The sequence below is a fragment of the Sinocyclocheilus anshuiensis genome, unplaced genomic scaffold (genome assembly GCF_001515605.1).
Source record: "Sinocyclocheilus anshuiensis isolate Anshui unplaced genomic scaffold, SAMN03320099.WGS_v1.1 scaffold548, whole genome shotgun sequence".
Taxonomy (NCBI): domain Eukaryota; kingdom Metazoa; phylum Chordata; class Actinopteri; order Cypriniformes; family Cyprinidae; genus Sinocyclocheilus; species Sinocyclocheilus anshuiensis.
The window spans coordinates 412,821-429,747 of NW_015554106.1; the positions used below are offsets into that span (position 1 = coordinate 412,821).

General features: G+C 38.8%; 1 protein-coding gene and 1 long non-coding RNA gene across 15 annotated transcripts in view; both read left to right on the forward strand.

The window, feature by feature from the left end:
* The window catches only part of LOC107669708 (CUGBP Elav-like family member 2), a 166,815-nt gene extending 150,865 nt beyond the window's left edge, over positions 1–15,950 (forward strand). For 3 of the 14 annotated variants that reach the window (XM_016462066.1, XM_016462063.1, XM_016462067.1), the window contains 5 exons: positions 3,024–3,254; positions 5,506–5,569; positions 9,619–9,753; positions 11,745–11,870; positions 15,678–15,950. In XM_016462066.1, the coding sequence (XP_016317552.1) occupies positions 3,024–3,254; positions 5,506–5,569; positions 9,619–9,753; positions 11,745–11,870; positions 15,678–15,949 (828 nt within the window). In that variant the 3' untranslated portion in view covers position 15,950. The remainder of the gene's footprint in view (positions 1–3,023; positions 3,255–5,505; positions 5,570–9,618; positions 9,754–11,744; positions 11,871–15,677) is intronic. The other 11 variants (XM_016462076.1, XM_016462077.1, XM_016462064.1 and 8 more) reach the window with 10 other exon arrangements.
* Positions 15,951–16,153: 203 nt separating this feature from the next.
* Positions 16,154–16,927, forward strand: part of LOC107669710 (uncharacterized) — a 3,039-nt gene continuing 2,265 nt past the window's right edge. The window contains exons 1-2 of the long non-coding RNA XR_001632022.1: positions 16,154–16,181; positions 16,590–16,755. This is a non-coding gene — a long non-coding RNA (uncharacterized LOC107669710). The remainder of the gene's footprint in view (positions 16,182–16,589; positions 16,756–16,927) is intronic.

Sequence of the window (16,927 nt, forward strand, 5' to 3'; positions counted from 1 at the left end):
AAATAGTATTCATGTATTCATTCTCAATAAGGAATGTATAAATCCAGACCAAAGTGTTGTACGATTAACATAGAAAAGAAAAAACATAAAACAAGAACCCAAGGGATCAACTAAAACACACACAATCTGTCTTTTTTTAAGGGGGCAAATGTGAACTGGGCATGTTTTTGTACGATTAACCATGGTCAAGTGTTACCGATTTTAACAGTGTTAACTTAAGCTAACATTTTAGCTTCGTTCTACTACTTTCACATTAGTCGAAGCCTGTGGAGAGTATTTGTGTGTAGGAGAGAAAGACTGAGACAGAGCCAGTGAGTAATGAGATTTTTTAGGTCTCTTGAGATGTTCACATGGCGATGGCACCACTCGATTGACAGCTTGAGTTAAATCTCCTTTTTTCCACCCCTTACAAGTTTTATTTTTACCTCCCCTCTGTCTGAGAGCAGAAATAAGAAAATCAGCTCTCCGAATGGAAGGAACACTGTAGAACGCTTCGGGTGGATGTGAGGTGCTCCACATCCAAGAAACTCTAAAATGTTCTCTTTCGCACACGCACGCACGCACGCACACACACACACACACACACACACACACACACACACCCTCGCGTTCTAGAGGGTCTGTGATCTTTCATCTTTTTTGTCAGACTGTGGTTTGCAGTTCAGAGAGAGCACAATAAAAGCGGTAGAGTGATTTATCAGAGTGAATCAGCACCTGTAAGGTAGAGACAAGAGACAGAGATGTAGAATAATTGCCTTGAAGCACTCGTCTCAATCTTTCGTCCTCTTGTGGCTCCATATGGCTGCCCTGCGTTAGCTGCTGTTGCCTGAGGAACATCTTTGATATTAATACATGTAATGGTGTTGCTGAATGTTCTTACTGAATGTTCTTACATTCACAAAGTCTGTTTTCTGTAACGTGCGCGTATGTGTTTGCGTCAAAAAAGGAGAAAATTCTGTTATGAATCTGCAAGGTGATGATTTAAATTTTGGTCTGTTCCTCACACAAAGCAGTCAAAGTCTTTAGAAGACTTTGAATATAGCAAGTAGTTTGTGTGGACTTACATTTTTGTTATGGTATATCTTGAGTGAATCTCATGCCCAGGTCAGATTTTATCCCAAACTAAGAAAGAATGAAGAAATTATGTTTTGCTTAAATAAAAGGAAAGCTGTTTTGAATCATGAAAAAAAAAAAGCTAATTAAGCACAATTCCTTACCATAGTTCTTATTGCCATAATGAAAAAAATGCATTATTGTAATAAAAAAGATATCTAAATTAAGTATTTTTGTTGTTGTACTGTCTTCAATTTATGCAAATTGCATTACAGTAAATTAGAGGTCGACCGATAGTGGATTTTGCCGATACCGATAGCTAGGTTGGACCACACTGGCCGATACCGATTAATTAACCGATTGTTTTAAAATTGATACTGAACAAAAACTAAAATAGTGCTTTATTAACAAAAACAGTACTGAACCATACTAGTAGTAGTAGTAAAAAAAAAACGGAAAGAGAAAGCGCGACCTATATTATAGCTCTATAACTGAAGCACACAGACTTTATTAGAGTCACAGCAAGACAAACGTTTTGCTGGAAATAAATACACAATTCATTATGTACATTAACAACGATTCGGGACCAATATAATGTAATTTAAAGGAAAACTATGTGAATGACGCTCTGTGGCTTGGCAGGATTTTCTGTCGGCTGCATTTAAATCCGCGTCTGAAGTTTCCCGCTCTGTTCAATGTGCAGTAAGTATCACGTGTCTAAACAAATAGCACGTGCTGTCAGTGAAGCCGCTCTCGGTCGACCTCTACAGTAAATTACTGTATTATAATAATTGGGATCTGATTAGAATCACAATGGAGAATAAAATGTATATATTTAACTTGTAAAATATCTGTCCTTATGCAGATTTCAATAAAACAATAGCATTGTGTTAGTTCTAATTTAGTAATTAGAATCTAATGAGAATCACTACTGACAATAAAGGGAATTACAAAATAAAAATAGGCAAAAAAAGAAAGAAAAGAAAGAAAGAAAAGAAAGAGTCCTTTTGAATGAATGGAGTAAAAAGTACCTTTTGGACCTTTTTATATTAGAGATTTTTGTATGTGACATTTTGCTCAGCCTTTGTGGGGGGAAAAAAAACGTTTTCGAGGAACGTAATGGTAAGTAGATCATGAGGAAATGTTACATTTTGGTTGAATAACCCATTCAAGAACTAACACATCACTTGCTATGCACACACACCCTTCTCATTATATTCTGACCCCCAGGTCTTTAGTTAAACGGGCTTCACAGGTCAGCCTCATGATGTTTAGATTTGTTTGTTTTCGTCGGGGAGAGAGACAGAAAGCGCGAGAGATTAGCAGAAATGCGGCAGGTCTAGGGTACAGTGAGTGCTGTGGGGTGGGAGATCTCGCTCGCTCTCTCAGACAGATGATGAAATAGTTTTATAAAGCAGGAAATCGCTTTCCTGGGAAATAAAATCAGCAGCACAGCACAGAACTCTCATTTCACCAAGAACTCCCGTCGCTCCAGCGGTTGTGTGTGTGTTTGTGTGCCATTATCGGTTTATGCAGTACCACTGCACATGATCATTGCTGTCAGACTCTGTTCCATGTTTTGTGTGTGTCCTGCTCCCCATGTGCCTTCCCATGCCCTTATTTTTAAACACACAGGAGGAGGGGATGACGAGACACACCTGGGAGCAATGAAACATCAAGGGAAACACCTGGGACAAATGAACTTAACTAATCAGGGGAGGAACAGGAAACTAACCAAATAAGGGCATGGGAAGGCACATGGGGAGCAGGACACACACAAAACATGGAAGAGAGTCTGACATAACGCCCCCCTCCGGAAGGCGTCTCCTCACGCCTTATAACATCCAATGGACACACAAAACATGGAACAGAGTCTGACAATTGCTCTTTTAGATATTTAGCGTTCCCTCTTTTTTTTACCCCTCTTCCTTTTACACTTTTCTTCTCTCTCTTTCAATCTGTCCACACAGGGCTGCTCCTCCCCCATGGTGGTGAAGTTTGCCGACACGCAGAAGGATAAGGAACAGCGGCGGCTGCAGCAGCAGTTGGCGCAGCAGATGCAGCAGTTGAACAGCGCGTCTGCCTGGGGCAGCCTGACCGGCCTGACCGGCCTGACTGGCCTCACCCCGCAGTATCTGGCAGTAAGAGGACACACCCACGCAGCCCTGCCAACCAGCAGCACAGCCAACGCAGCCGCCGCAGTCAGTCACTGTCTCCGCCCACCTGCCCCGCCCCCTCCTCTCTTGATCTCTCTGAGCCAGTCTTAACCCTTTCCAAATCTCTCATCTGTTGAACTTCGATCGCGCCTTGATCGAAACCAGTCCCCATACTCAATCGTGAAGGGTGGTGCTGCCATTTAGAAGCTGTTAGGACAGTGGTTCTTAACCAGGGGGCCTCATTAAACGTCCAAGGGGGCCTCAAGACTTGAAATTATTTAAAATAAGACAAAACAAGCATTTAAATAAACTAATACACATGAAAATCAAGATATTCTTATTTTAATTCATACTCTCAAAAACAGTTTTTTGTTTCTTAAAATAACCAGGTTTTCCACTGTCTAGAAAAAAAGTGTGAATTTAAAAGTGTGATTTATAAACCTGGAAAAGTCATATAAATATAAAAAAATTGTATAACTCTATTGCCATATATATGTATGCATATATACATTTTCTGGTTATGCCAGGCTCTAAAATATTTTATTTGGTAGAACTTGTGATGAAAACATATTTTAAATAATCCTTATCTTTAATCCTTTTCTAGTAAATCACAAGCAGGAAAAGTCATGGGGCCTATGAATATTGTTGTGGACAATGGGGGGCCATAGGAGTCAAAAAGGATGAGAACCACTGCATTAGGGGCTACAATTGCTCCAGCTTTCTTATTACTTTCAAGAAGGTTGACAGAGAGGGGATAGTTTTTAAGCAGCCTTGGTTTCAAAAGTATTTTTCGCATTTGTTTTCTTCATTGGCATTTTTAAAATCTATAGTAAAAAGCCTAATAAGGCCATGATCCCAAACCAACCAACGCTGAGATCAGTCACCACAATTCAACATTTCATCCCATGGCATGATGCATCGCAAAGAATGTAGGCCTGATCAAATAAAAATGAAACAAATGTTTAAAAATGTAATTAATTATAATTATATAAATAATACATATAACATTAATATAGGAACATATACTAGGCTTTAACTATTATGCTAGGTCTGTCTTAAAAGGTTTATGCAATATTATTAAACATCTTTTCCTCTGTAGAGAAAATGAAAGCGATTTTTACTTCCAGAACCCGGCTTGGGTTGTGTTGTGTAATTGGATTGGGTTGAGGACAATGCATAAATTCCCTGTTTCACTCATCCCCCTCTTTATCCGCCTAAATATAAAGAGGATATAACATGGTGGTGACATTTACTTGCGTTTTAGTCAATAAGGACAGTGGGTGAGGATTTAAAGGACTATGCAAGAGCATTGGGACAGGGCCATCTCTCCCACTATTCCGCTTCTCCTTTTTCTGCCTTTTTTCACTTCCCTGTCATTTTGAGGTTACATTTAGCTTTTAAGCAGTCTGAGGAGTCTAACTCAATGTCATCCTAATCCTCTACAGTCATTTAGAGTCTGCTTTCCTCTCCCCTTTCATGTGCAGAAACTGCCCAGGACAGCAACACACTGCCAACAGAACTGACGGGTGACTCTTAGCATGACCGTTTTCACTGGCACCGATGTATGAGGCTAATACCTTGAAGTGGTCCTCAAGTCTTTTATGATTTTGTTCCTCTGAATATTTTTACATGGTTTTCACTCTCAGCAGTATGTGTTATGTAAATCGCAAATGATTGTTTTAAAAGACCACAGAGTCCACAGTTAGAGTTATTTCTTGACTAAAATATATAAACTGATTTAGCTTGATAACCTTTCTAACACAGTATTTTAATTATCCTCTCTGTGTTAAAGCCACAGAAAAATCAATAAATGTATCAATAAATCAATAAATTAAACCTTAAACTGAGTTTTTGTCCTAGCCAGTTGCATCGCAATAATGTGCCATGCCACAAGCCATTTTGTTGCGCTAAGAAGTTCTATTAACATTAGACAGCACATATGTTGTGTATTAGAAATCAAATATATTTTAATTGGCTGTGATTTTGATGGTATGAATACATTTATTACACGAAAATATTTTGTTTAATGCAAAACTAGAGCGGGCCCAATCCTAATACTTGAGGAACACCAATTGCTAAAAAACTCGAAATAACAGATAGAGGCTTTTGTGTTGCTTTACTGTTGACAGACTGCTCACTCCAGACAACATGAAACATGAAAACAAACCACAATGTTTCATCTATATTTAGCTAACACTAGCTCCTTCAAACTTTATCGTTATATATCCATCACCATAAGCCAATACATACTAGTGATTACACATTAATGGTCTGTTTCTCTCTCTTTTTCTCACAGTTACTTCAACAAGCGACCTCCTCCAGTAACCTAGGAGCGTTCAGTGGTATTCAACAAATGGCAGGTGAGATACTGAACTCAGATCTGTTAACCCAACTAGCCCCATTGTAACTCCGCAACTAAACTTCCATCACCCCTACTAAACCATTCAAACCAGCTCTGGATTGCATTTAAAAAAAAAAAAAAAAAAAAACCAGCAGATGTTCGGCTGAGCTAAACATTCTCATCCTGCCTCAGAGTTTAGATTCAACATGCTTGGCTTTATACAATGTGCAGCACACCTGGACACATTGTAATGATTGTAAGTGTATGTGTGTGTCAGAATTTGATGATGAACTGAGACTTGATTGATCACATAAAAGCCATTCTTTCCACGCCTGTTCCGATGTGCATCAAACCCTTTTTTTGTTTCTTGGAAGAGAAATTTGTCTCATCATCAAATCACTTCTCTTTGCCTGAGCTCTGTGAGGCTTATGGGATACCAAATCATGATGATATGCCCCATCAACCCTCAGATGTTCTCAGCTTTTTACATTTTCACTTTAGCAGTTCTCAAAGAAGAGGAAAAATTAAAGTACCCTTATCCAGATAGGCCACTTATCACAGTTTGTTTATGCCATGAATACTGTCAAATTCACCAGAAACCCGCAGAGAATTCAGCAACACAAGATGGATTTCTCATCGAAGCAACATTATATGTTATTCTATCTTCACGGTGACTTGGTTTGGCACTCTGGAATATGATTAGTGTTTTACAATATCTGCCAATGAGCTCATGCTTACTCCAGCTGTTAGACAGGTGCATGTTGTTCTCTCTTTGACAGTTTTTATGCCTCCAACATTATGCTAGATGCAACAAAAAATTTAAGTTCCTCTTTGCTCACTTTCCTTCTTTTTTACATTTTCAATGTTTTTTCGCTGTCTTGTGCGTTACATTCCCAGTGTGCGTCTCTGTTCTTGTCAGGTCTTAATTGTGGTCTGTTTATCAAGCTGCCAGGCCTTCAAGGAAAATGAAATATTTATAGCACGCGCTCTCGCCTAATTGCAGCTGCTAAGGATGAAAGAAAAAGAACGTATTAGCATCCAAAATGGCTTACAGTGTGTGTAGGATGAGTGACTTTATCTCCTAAAGCCTCTCCCCCCCCTGACAACAGTTTTGCACACCAGAGAGTGGCTTCCTCATTAATGTAGGCTCTTGTGGAGAGGGTGAGCAGGACTGTGGTGTTATTGTTTACCATTATGAAGAGTTCTGGAAGCTCTTGTTTAAGTTTAGTGGTACATCTGTGACAGCCTCTCAGCAAGAATGAAGTTCACATCGAGCCAAACCAGCAGCAGCTGCCACCACACAATTAAAGAGCGAGAAATTCCCACATTACCATAACAATTGAATTTTCTGGACTTCATTTTATTAAAGCAGTATATTCTCCCAAAACAGATTAGTTTAGACTTTTAATCAAACTGGTTTGGATTTGAGGGAATGAATGGAAACTGGTCAAGCATGATGGACAAAGTAGTTTGTTATTATACATACAGATTATATACAGCAATGTGTCCGTGCTGGATTAAAGGAACCCTTCAACCAGAATTTAAAATTCTGTAATTTGCTCATGTGTCGTTCCAAACCATTTTGCTGTGATACCAAACCATTACGTGTTATACGTTTACATATGGCACATAAAGACTTTTCACCAGGTTCAACCAATGACATTTGACTGTGTTGACTCTAAACTTGGTGTGACACATCTTGATTTGCCATATTCGAATTTACCTCTGCACAAATGAGCCAAACTCAACCAAACGTCTAAGTATACAGTAGTCATAGCCATGGCCTAGTGGTTGGCGTACACCAGGTGTGTCCAACCCTACTCCTGGATTACCACTATCCTGCAGAATTTAGTTGTAATCCTAATTAAACACGCCCGAACCAACTAATCAAGGTCTTCAGGATTACTAGAAACTTCGAGGTAAGTGTGTTCGGGGAGGTTGGAGCTAATCTCTGCAGGACATTTGCCCACCAGGAGCAGGTTTGGACACTCCTGGCATACAGACATGTCGAGCTGTGAAGTTCATGCAAGAGATGCAGGTTTAAATCCGATCTGCCTCATCCCTCATCAATCCCACTATACGTTTTTGTTCTACTGTCAGTTGAAGTGGAACAATGGCCAAAAATTCAAACTTAAAAAGTTCAAAGTAGACCATTGCATAAACCCAAGCCAGAAACCTGTTCAATATGACCGGATAAACATATCAGTCTGTTTGAGACACTGCTTGAAGTGCAAATCGACAGGAGCTCTCAAACTCAACAGGATTTGAAGACTTTTCTCGGCTGAATTGTGAAATCTTTGGGCCCCTCCATCTGTCGCCTGGCAACCGTCAATGATTGGCAGACGATATATACAGCTGCCATCTGCTGTGTCTGTGCTGTGGGTGGAGTTACGAGCCATAAGGAGCTCCATTACACATGATGAACATTCAGCGAGAGCCAGCATCACCTCTTTCCTGACACCTCTCTCTCCGCTCAGTACGCTGAGAGTGTGAACATACTGCATGGATGGATCTCTCTCTCTCTCTCACACACACACACTAGCAGAAGTGCCCTTCTCAACCACAGAACTCACATTGTGCCAAATACTCAATACCCATTTTTTGACACTTGTGCGCCAAAAACTCAAAATGGTTCCTTTTCCGCTTTATTCAGAATCACAAAGGTGGCCATAAAGCCCTCAATTTCAGAGTCCATCTCTGTCGTAACATCCCTCTTTGACCTCCCAAGACTGCACTTTCTCATCCAGTGAAGCTTTTTCTAGCTTCTTTTATATTAAATGCTATTCAAGGTTGAAGTCTTGAACCATGAAGTCAGAGATGACTTATTTAATTGACCTTAAACATTTCTTATTGTGAACAATTACTCAAAAGAATTACAAATTTTGGCCTTCATAATATTTCATTATAATGTAATAACTAAAACTGCTTTCATTTTTGGGTGAAATCTCAGATCCCTCTTGTTTTTCAACCCCTTCCTTCAAAGCACCTATGTTGAAACCACTTTTTGCAAGTTCTGGCCATTTATTTATTTATTTTTACTGTTGAATATTCGTTTCTTTCGGAAATGCCACATTACGGAAGTGGACTGGGTCTTGAGAGCCATTTCATGCTGATTTTAAACCTGCTATTCAAGATCTGTAAAGAATCGTCTCTCCTCTTATGTCTTGACCTGGGCTTTGTTTTGCAATTAGAGGTAGATTTCCTGTCTCTAATCACCTTCTGTGGTGTGCTAATTAGACTCTTAATGCACTTCTCTTGCTTGCTCAGTGGATCGGGAGGGCAAACAACCATGGCGTCCCTAGAGCACTGTCTGACCAATCCAAATTACACGCTACTGCTGTCTAAAGGGATAAGGCTGGAAAAAACAAAGACATTTTTTTCCAGATAGCTACGGATCCTGTATTTGAGCCTTTGCTTTCAGTCTCAGTTGACAAACATTGATGTGTACGTGATCAGGTTGTCACTTGTCCGTGAAGTCCATGATAGTTTTTAATTTTCAAATGGGTGCTCACAATCTTCTCTTATTGCACACTTTCACTGAACCAACACTTGGGATGACTACCCGACCATCGTGGGGCATTGGTCACCAAATTGTGGACTTGTAGGAGGGTTGGCAGTTGGGACAGGGCCTATAATTCTTCACCAATCCAAATACTGTAGTTCTGAAGTCTGATGTGTCACTTGTGCGTGTGTTTTTTTTCTCTGTGTGTGCGTGCTCCCTCATAGTATAGAGTATATACATTTTATGTGTATATACGACACATGCTGTGCATTTTCCTGTTGTACCACTTCCAATCTCTGTCCTTCTTGGCTGCGAGCCACTTCCCGCAGCGTGTTGGCATCATGGCCACTGCATGTAGCCGTGCCCCAAACACGCTAATCTAGAGTCACCTTTGGAGTAGATGCACCCCGGCTCACACATATAATCGGATCTTCTGTACGAAGCGCCTCTACACACGACTCTACTAACTCTTGCTCGTGTAGAGCATTCTGTAGCAAATGTGGTTCCTTTAGTTTAACATGCACCAAGCACACACATGCACACATTGACACTTTCTCTTTCTTCAGGTATGAATGCTCTGCAGTTGCAGAATCTGGCCACTCTAGCAGCAGCAGCGGCTGCAGCACAGAGCTCAGCCAGCCCGTCCACCGCTAGCGCCCTGACCTCCAGCACAGGGTCCCTGGGAGCCCTGGCCAGCCCAGGTAACCAGAGGCTGTCCCATCATCATTATCCTCTTCGATATCGGTATCATTTCCACCATAGCGTCATTGTCCCTTCATTTGTTGTAGTCGAGTTCACCAATTCGTGTTTATACAGTATGTGTGTGTTTGTGTGCGTAGTTCCTTGGTACCGTCCATCATGGTTCACGTTCATCATCATCATCACCATCATCTTGTTTGGGAGAGTGTGTCCATATGTGTGGCTTTGAGCTGTTGTGCTCCTTGGCTTTAACTGTGCTCCATTCATTTTGGAAAAGATGAAATGTGAAACAAGGAGACACTTATAAGTGTGACACATGGTTCTCCGGTTAGATTAGCATCTCTGTGTCTTGCTTTGAAGCTCGAAAATTTCTTTCAAACTTGCATAAATGCAAATGAAGCAGAGGGAAAAGCTTTTATATGCTTCAGAGTTCTTTTGTTTGAAGAGATGTTTTGCTTGAATCTTATTTCTCTTTTTTGAAAACATTGCCATCGTTATCATCTTCATGATTGCAATAATCTTTATTGTTGTTGATGTCTCTATCTTGTCTTTTTTTTCTGTAATTTTAATAGATTCCCTTTAGGAATTAATAAAGTACTATGCATGCATATATCTATCCATTTGACCATCCCATCCATCTTATCCACTTTATTAGGACTACACCATATAGCCAAAAAATAAATAATCATAATAATTTCTAGTCCTTTGATGATGTTCAGTGTCATTAAAATAGGGTGATTCTTTTTTTAAATCATAAAAATCGCTGTAGTAAAGTAAATTCTAAATGCTGAATAAATACTGAATGCAAAAGAAAAAAATACATTAAAATAATTTATAATCAATGCATGATTTTCCACACTTCCCACAAGGAAGAATCACATTTATTTTCATTTGCATGTACCAGCCTGTAACTATACACAGTAATAAACAGGATATTTACTTATTATATATACAAATAAATTAATTAAGACATGTAATACATTAATAAAACTGAATCACAAGTTTTGATTCGATTCATTGTCTGGCTTTAACCGTGCTCCATTCATAGTCACCACTGATAAGCTACTCCTAAATATAATGTAGAAACTTTAATTTTGCTTTGCAATGATTTGTATCGTGAAAAGCGCTATACAAATAAAAGTGAATTGAATTGAATACTGTTTGAACTGATTCATAGAAATGAACTTACCAACTTGAATAGCATTTATTCTAAAGTTTAAATCAGGCGCACTATTAAAAAATCTGTCTTGATGCGCAAGTTACAGGACAGGAAGGATTTAAAAATCAGTCTAATGATTCCCTATTTAGAAAACTTAATGGCCTAATAAATTGCGCTATACAATCATTGCGATATTCACAACATTGCTTAATGTTACATTGCCATCAAAGCCACCCAACCCTACCATCTATCAGTGAATCAATCTTCCATTCATGCATTCTTCCCTCTGTGTACCTCCACCAAAGCTTTTATATATGTATCTTTAACCATTTCAGTATCATCTGCGAATGTATGTGTACGTTCAAACATCTCTCTTTTTCTCTCTTCCAATCTCCACCTGTCTCTCCTTCCTGCTCTGTCTGTCTTTCCTCACAGCAGTAGCATTTATTCTAAAGTTTAAACCAGGCGCACTATTAAAAAATCTGTCTTGATGCGCAAGTTACAGGACAGGAAGGATTTCAAAATCAGTCTAATGATTCCCTATTTAGAAAACTTAATGGCCTAATAAATTGCGCTATACAATCATTGCGATATTCACAACATTGCTTAATGTTACATTGCCATCAAAGCCACCCAACCCTACCATCTATCAGTGAATCAATCTTCCATTCATGCATTCTTCCCTCTGTGTACCTCCACCAAAGCTTTTATATATGTATCTTTAACCATTTCAGTATCATCTGCGAATGTATGTGTACGTTCAAACATCTCTCTTTTTCTCTCTTCCAATCTCCACCTGTCTCTCCTTCCTGCTCTGTCTGTCTTTCCTCACAGCAGGTTCCACAGCTAACTCCAGTGTGGGTGCGATGGGTTCCCTGGGTTCTCTGGGGACACTGCAGGGTTTGGCCGGGGCCACCGTTGGCCTCAATAACATAAATGCACTAGCAGGTAGCATCAACAGTGAGTACTACCGTCCATCGGCCTCTCCATCCCAATCCATACAACATCACCTCATACCAGCCACCCACTGCTCATAGAGATGCCTATCTCACAGAGATAGCAAATGCTTTTTAATAGATTCACTCTAAACTCTCTAAACTTGCACTGGCTAAAGCAAGGGCATCTCTCTGGGCTTACGCAAGAGTTTGTTGGGTGAATTTCTCACATTGAGTCCTGCTGATATATTAAAATTAGGTGTGTGTGATTTGTAAAAGGCCTCATTATTGAATCAAATCAGATCAGATCAAATCCATTTGCTAAGTCAGAACAAATGTAGCCCATCCCTTGTAGTCGTGAGTGTGTTTGCACCAATCGGACACATCTCTCCATACATTCAGACATGCTAACACACCGCTAAACCATTGCTCTGGGTGTTTCTATAGACATGCACTTGTTTTGTCGCTATCGTGTGTGTGTGTTGTGTATATGTGTCTTTTTTATTTGGGGTTTGAATGATTTTAGACTAGACTATGGTTCTCAATTCCAGTCCTCGCGACCCCCCTCGCTGCACATTTTGTATGTATCTCGTATCACTTCAGACATTTGTTCTATTCGACCGTAAGTGCCCTGCGAAGTGGACATCACAGGATATTCCGCCATGATTCAAAAATGGATGTTCTACAGAAGACAAAAGTCATACAGGTGTAGAAGTGCATGAGGGTGAGTAAATGATGACAAAATAGTGATTTTTAAGGGATAGTTTAGCCAAAAAATTGAAATTTTGTCACTGTTTAATCACCCTCATGGCATTCTAAACCCATAAGACTTTTGTTTGAAACACAAATTTATTTTTAATAGTGCTGTCAAACGATTAATCGTGATTAATCACATCCGAAATAAAAGTATTTGTTTACTAGGGCTGTGTATCACCAGCAAAGTCACGATACGATACATATCACGATACGGGACTGCACTGAATTTCACCTCAGAAGAATTTTGTAAAACAGCTGTTTATTAAACACTGCATACTATAGGGCTGTTGCTAACTATTGGCAGAGCAGGCAGTTGACCTCTGCATTATGAAGGGCCTCCATAACTGTACCACAGTACAATATAGAAAATATATACTGTATGTGTCTGTATTTATATAGACATAATAAATATGCACTGTACACACACATATATTATGTAAACAAAAACTTTTATTTTGGATGCGATTAATCACGATTAATCGTTTGACAGCACTCATTTTTAATGAAACCTGGGAGATTTCTTTCTTCATAAGCAACTTAAAAGTAATCCATAAGAGTTTAATCCAAGTATTTTGAAGAAACAAGAAAATTTTATTTAGATTTATTTAGGCTTTTATTCACAAATAAACATTCAAATATTAATGTCACATAAAAATCACACATCAAATATGGTAAACAGAAGCTCAGCCATATTTGTTTAACAAGCAAAAACAAACCTCACTGGCCTCAAGAATGTTTGAGCTTCCTTTTACCATATTTGATATGATATGGATTTCTTGAGTTGTGGTGGAATGGACTTTCAATGGAAAGACAGAAATCTCTCAGTTTTTTTTTTTTTTTTTTAAGAAACAAAAGTCTAATGAGTTTGAAACTACCGTCCCTCAAGCAAAAACAAACCTCACTGGCCTCAAGAATGTTTGAGCTTCCTTTTACCATATTTGATATGATATGGATTTCTTGAGTTGTGGTGGAATGGACTTTCAATGGAAAGACAGAAATCTCTCAGTTTTTTTTTTTTTTTTAAGAAACAAAAGTCTAATGAGTTTGAAACTACAGTCCCTTAGGGTTAATAGTTGTCTTCTGTGGGTGTTGTGATCTACACCAGAAGCTGGTAAACAGATGCTTCGCATCATAGCTGTTACCACATTGTGTATTTTAAGCACGACTGGAACACTGTATTGACAAATCAGCATTCAAAACCAAAACTACTCATTTTACAATAGAATGTACCTAATGGGCGTTGTGGAATGTAATTAGTATAAATAGGCGAGCTAAAGATCACTGCAGCCTGTGTATATGTCAGCACGTGGACAAAATCTCTATCTCCACCAGTGACCTTTCAGCCAGGTTTCTAGTTTTATAAATCAAGCTCTCTCAAACAGAACGCCTACAATTTAAATTAATTCTAATGACTCTCTCACACACACCCTCCCAGTGCTCATTTAAGAGGCTGTATAGTGTAATTGAATATAAAAGGTCAGTATTGTAATTATTGCTGGATAAATGAGGGAGCTGGCCGTCCAAGCACTTTGCTCATCATTTATTGTTTCCAGGCCATCAAGCCAAAAGGCCAGTCAGTAAATACTCATGAATCAGTCTTTATAAACACACACACACACACACACAAAGACGTAAAAAAATATTGTGTACACAGTACGTGAACACAACTGCTTCTACGGTAGCACGATTTGATGTGTTGTTTTACATTATGAATATGCGTTGCCACAAGGGATTCTCTAGTTTAAGTGTCTTTTTCTCAGTCCTTTTTTTCTGCCATAGCTAGAAAAAATATTTATTTTATTACTCTATACTGTAATAATGTATCTGATGCATTATATAGACCACAATTTGCACAAGGTCAGTTTTTGAACAAGATGTGGAACATCCAGTTAATCGGTTAATTTAAGAAATTATTGACGGATTATTTGATAATCAAACTGATAAACTAATATCCATTTAATGACTCTATCACCCCTTCTTAAGTACTGAGATGTGTTACCACTAAAAGTAAAGGCCGTGTATATGAAATAAATAATGATTATATTTAAAGAAATCAATTATAATTATGTAATTAATAATTATATTCAGCAGGGATGTATTAAATTGATAAAAAAAAAGACAATTTCAGTGTTACAAATAAATTATGCTATGAGCTTTCTCTTCATCAAAGAATCCAGAAAAAAATCTTGGTTTGATTATAAGAAGTCTTTCTTGAGCACAAAATTGGCATAATAGAATAAGTTCTTAAGTAACAGCTGCTGAAATTTCTGCTTTTACATCAAAGGAAAAATGACATTTTACAATAAATTAAAATAGAAAACAGTTTCAAATTGTAATATTTCACAGTATTACTGTTACTATACTATATTTTACCTTTGTAAACAAAAGAAACTTTTTCAAAACCTTTTAAACCTTAATCTTAACAAACCCAGACCTTTGAACAGTAATGTGTGTGTGTGTGTACATATCTATTCCCATAGATTGGAGTTACATGGGTTACACCCTGAAGCACATGTGCATCTGTTTTAGCAGTCAGGGGTTCTGTCTTTAATGGATCCAAGGATGCATTTGTATTTTATTAAAAGAGTTTAATGTTTTCCCCACAACCCCTTTAATACAGCCGAGATTGCTGACACGAATAATGAGATAATTAGATGTAGATTTCCGCTGTGTGAGGTTAAAAAGGTGATTGGTCCGATGTTTCGGTGTGTCTGAGGGTCGCCGTGGTGATCGTTTCGTGCTGCTATTGTGACATTAGTCTGCATGTGTAGGCCGCGCTCCTCATTTGCATACACCGGTCAGTAAATTATGCATCTTTTCTATCTTGTGTTTGTGTGTATATGTGTGTGAGTGGGTGCTGTTTATGATGTAATGTCCAGCGTGATGTTTGTGATTCTGCTGTTTCGATGAGTGTTACGTTCACTGTCTTTCTGTTCGAGTGTCTCATTAGGTTTTTTTGTGTTTTGTCTGTTTTTGTGTGTGTCGTGTTGTGCTTTGTTGTAGAAACACACCCTGAGTCCAAATGCTAACGAGTAAGAGCACTTCTTTTTTCTTTATTGTTGGGTTTTATGTAAAGTTGCTCACATGCTCTCAGGTATGGCAGCTCTGAACGGCGGGCTGGGCAGCACGGGCCTGAGTAACGGGTCGGCCGGGCCCATGGACGCTCTCACACAGGCCTACTCAGGGATCCAACAGTACGCGGCTGCCGCCCTGCCCACTCTCTACAGCCAGTCCCTACTGCAGCAACAGAGTGCTGCGGGCAGCCAGAAAGAGGGTATGGGAACACACACTGGAAATTGCTTACACTGGAAGTGTAAAGTGAAATCTAGTTCAACTTCATTTAAGTAACACAGCAAATATGGAAGTACATCAATGACAAAAGTTGAAAAAAAAAAAAAAAAAGGTTTGAATTTTTTAGGCTACAATGTAACTATATATATATATACATATATAAGCTCGATACCATAGAGCCCCCCTCCCACATAAAAAACCCCAATTTAACCCCTGTAATATCGATAGATAGATAGATAGATAGATAGATAGATAGATAGATAACAGACCAATTTGAGCAAGTGCTTCGGTATGAACTGACATTCAATCACTCATGGGAAAGGCAACACAGAATTTGCCAGTAACAGTTATTCACTTAAGGCCTACAGTACATAGGCGTATTTAATTTGACCTTAAACTAGTTATCAGAATACAACAAAATAAAATGACAGCTTTTTTTGTTAATAATAAATAATAATGATTATTTTGACATCATATTAATGCCATTATATTGTTGTTTTGCAAAATTGATATTCAATTGTGTTTATGAACCCTTTAACGCTTAGTATGTTATACTGTTTTTCATTTTTTTTCTATATTTAATTATATGTTGTATTTCATGCTGTCATTTAGTTTTATTGGACATGGCATGAGCAGTTGTTTTGCTGTCAAACATGACTTGATTACAATCGAAAGACATTGTGATTGTTCCTTGCAGGTTTCGTCAGTTATGACAATCCTGTGTCAGCGCAGGCCGCCATTCAGGCGATGAACGGGTTTCAGATCGGCATGAAGCGTCTCAAAGTCCAGCTCAAGCGCTCGAAGAACGACAGCAAACCGTACTGATCTTAGCACTAGGGCCTCTCTCATGTTACACTGCTAGGGTAAGTCCCCACTGCTGCCACGGTTACCAAACTGGGGGGAGGGGGTGCACGTGGGGGAGTTTCACCCTTTGACCACCAGAGGGAGCCACTCTCCCATAACCGTCTTTTCAGCTTTTTGAATTAATAACAGTATTATTATTTTGTCTTTTTTTTTTTTTTTTTTTTTCACATG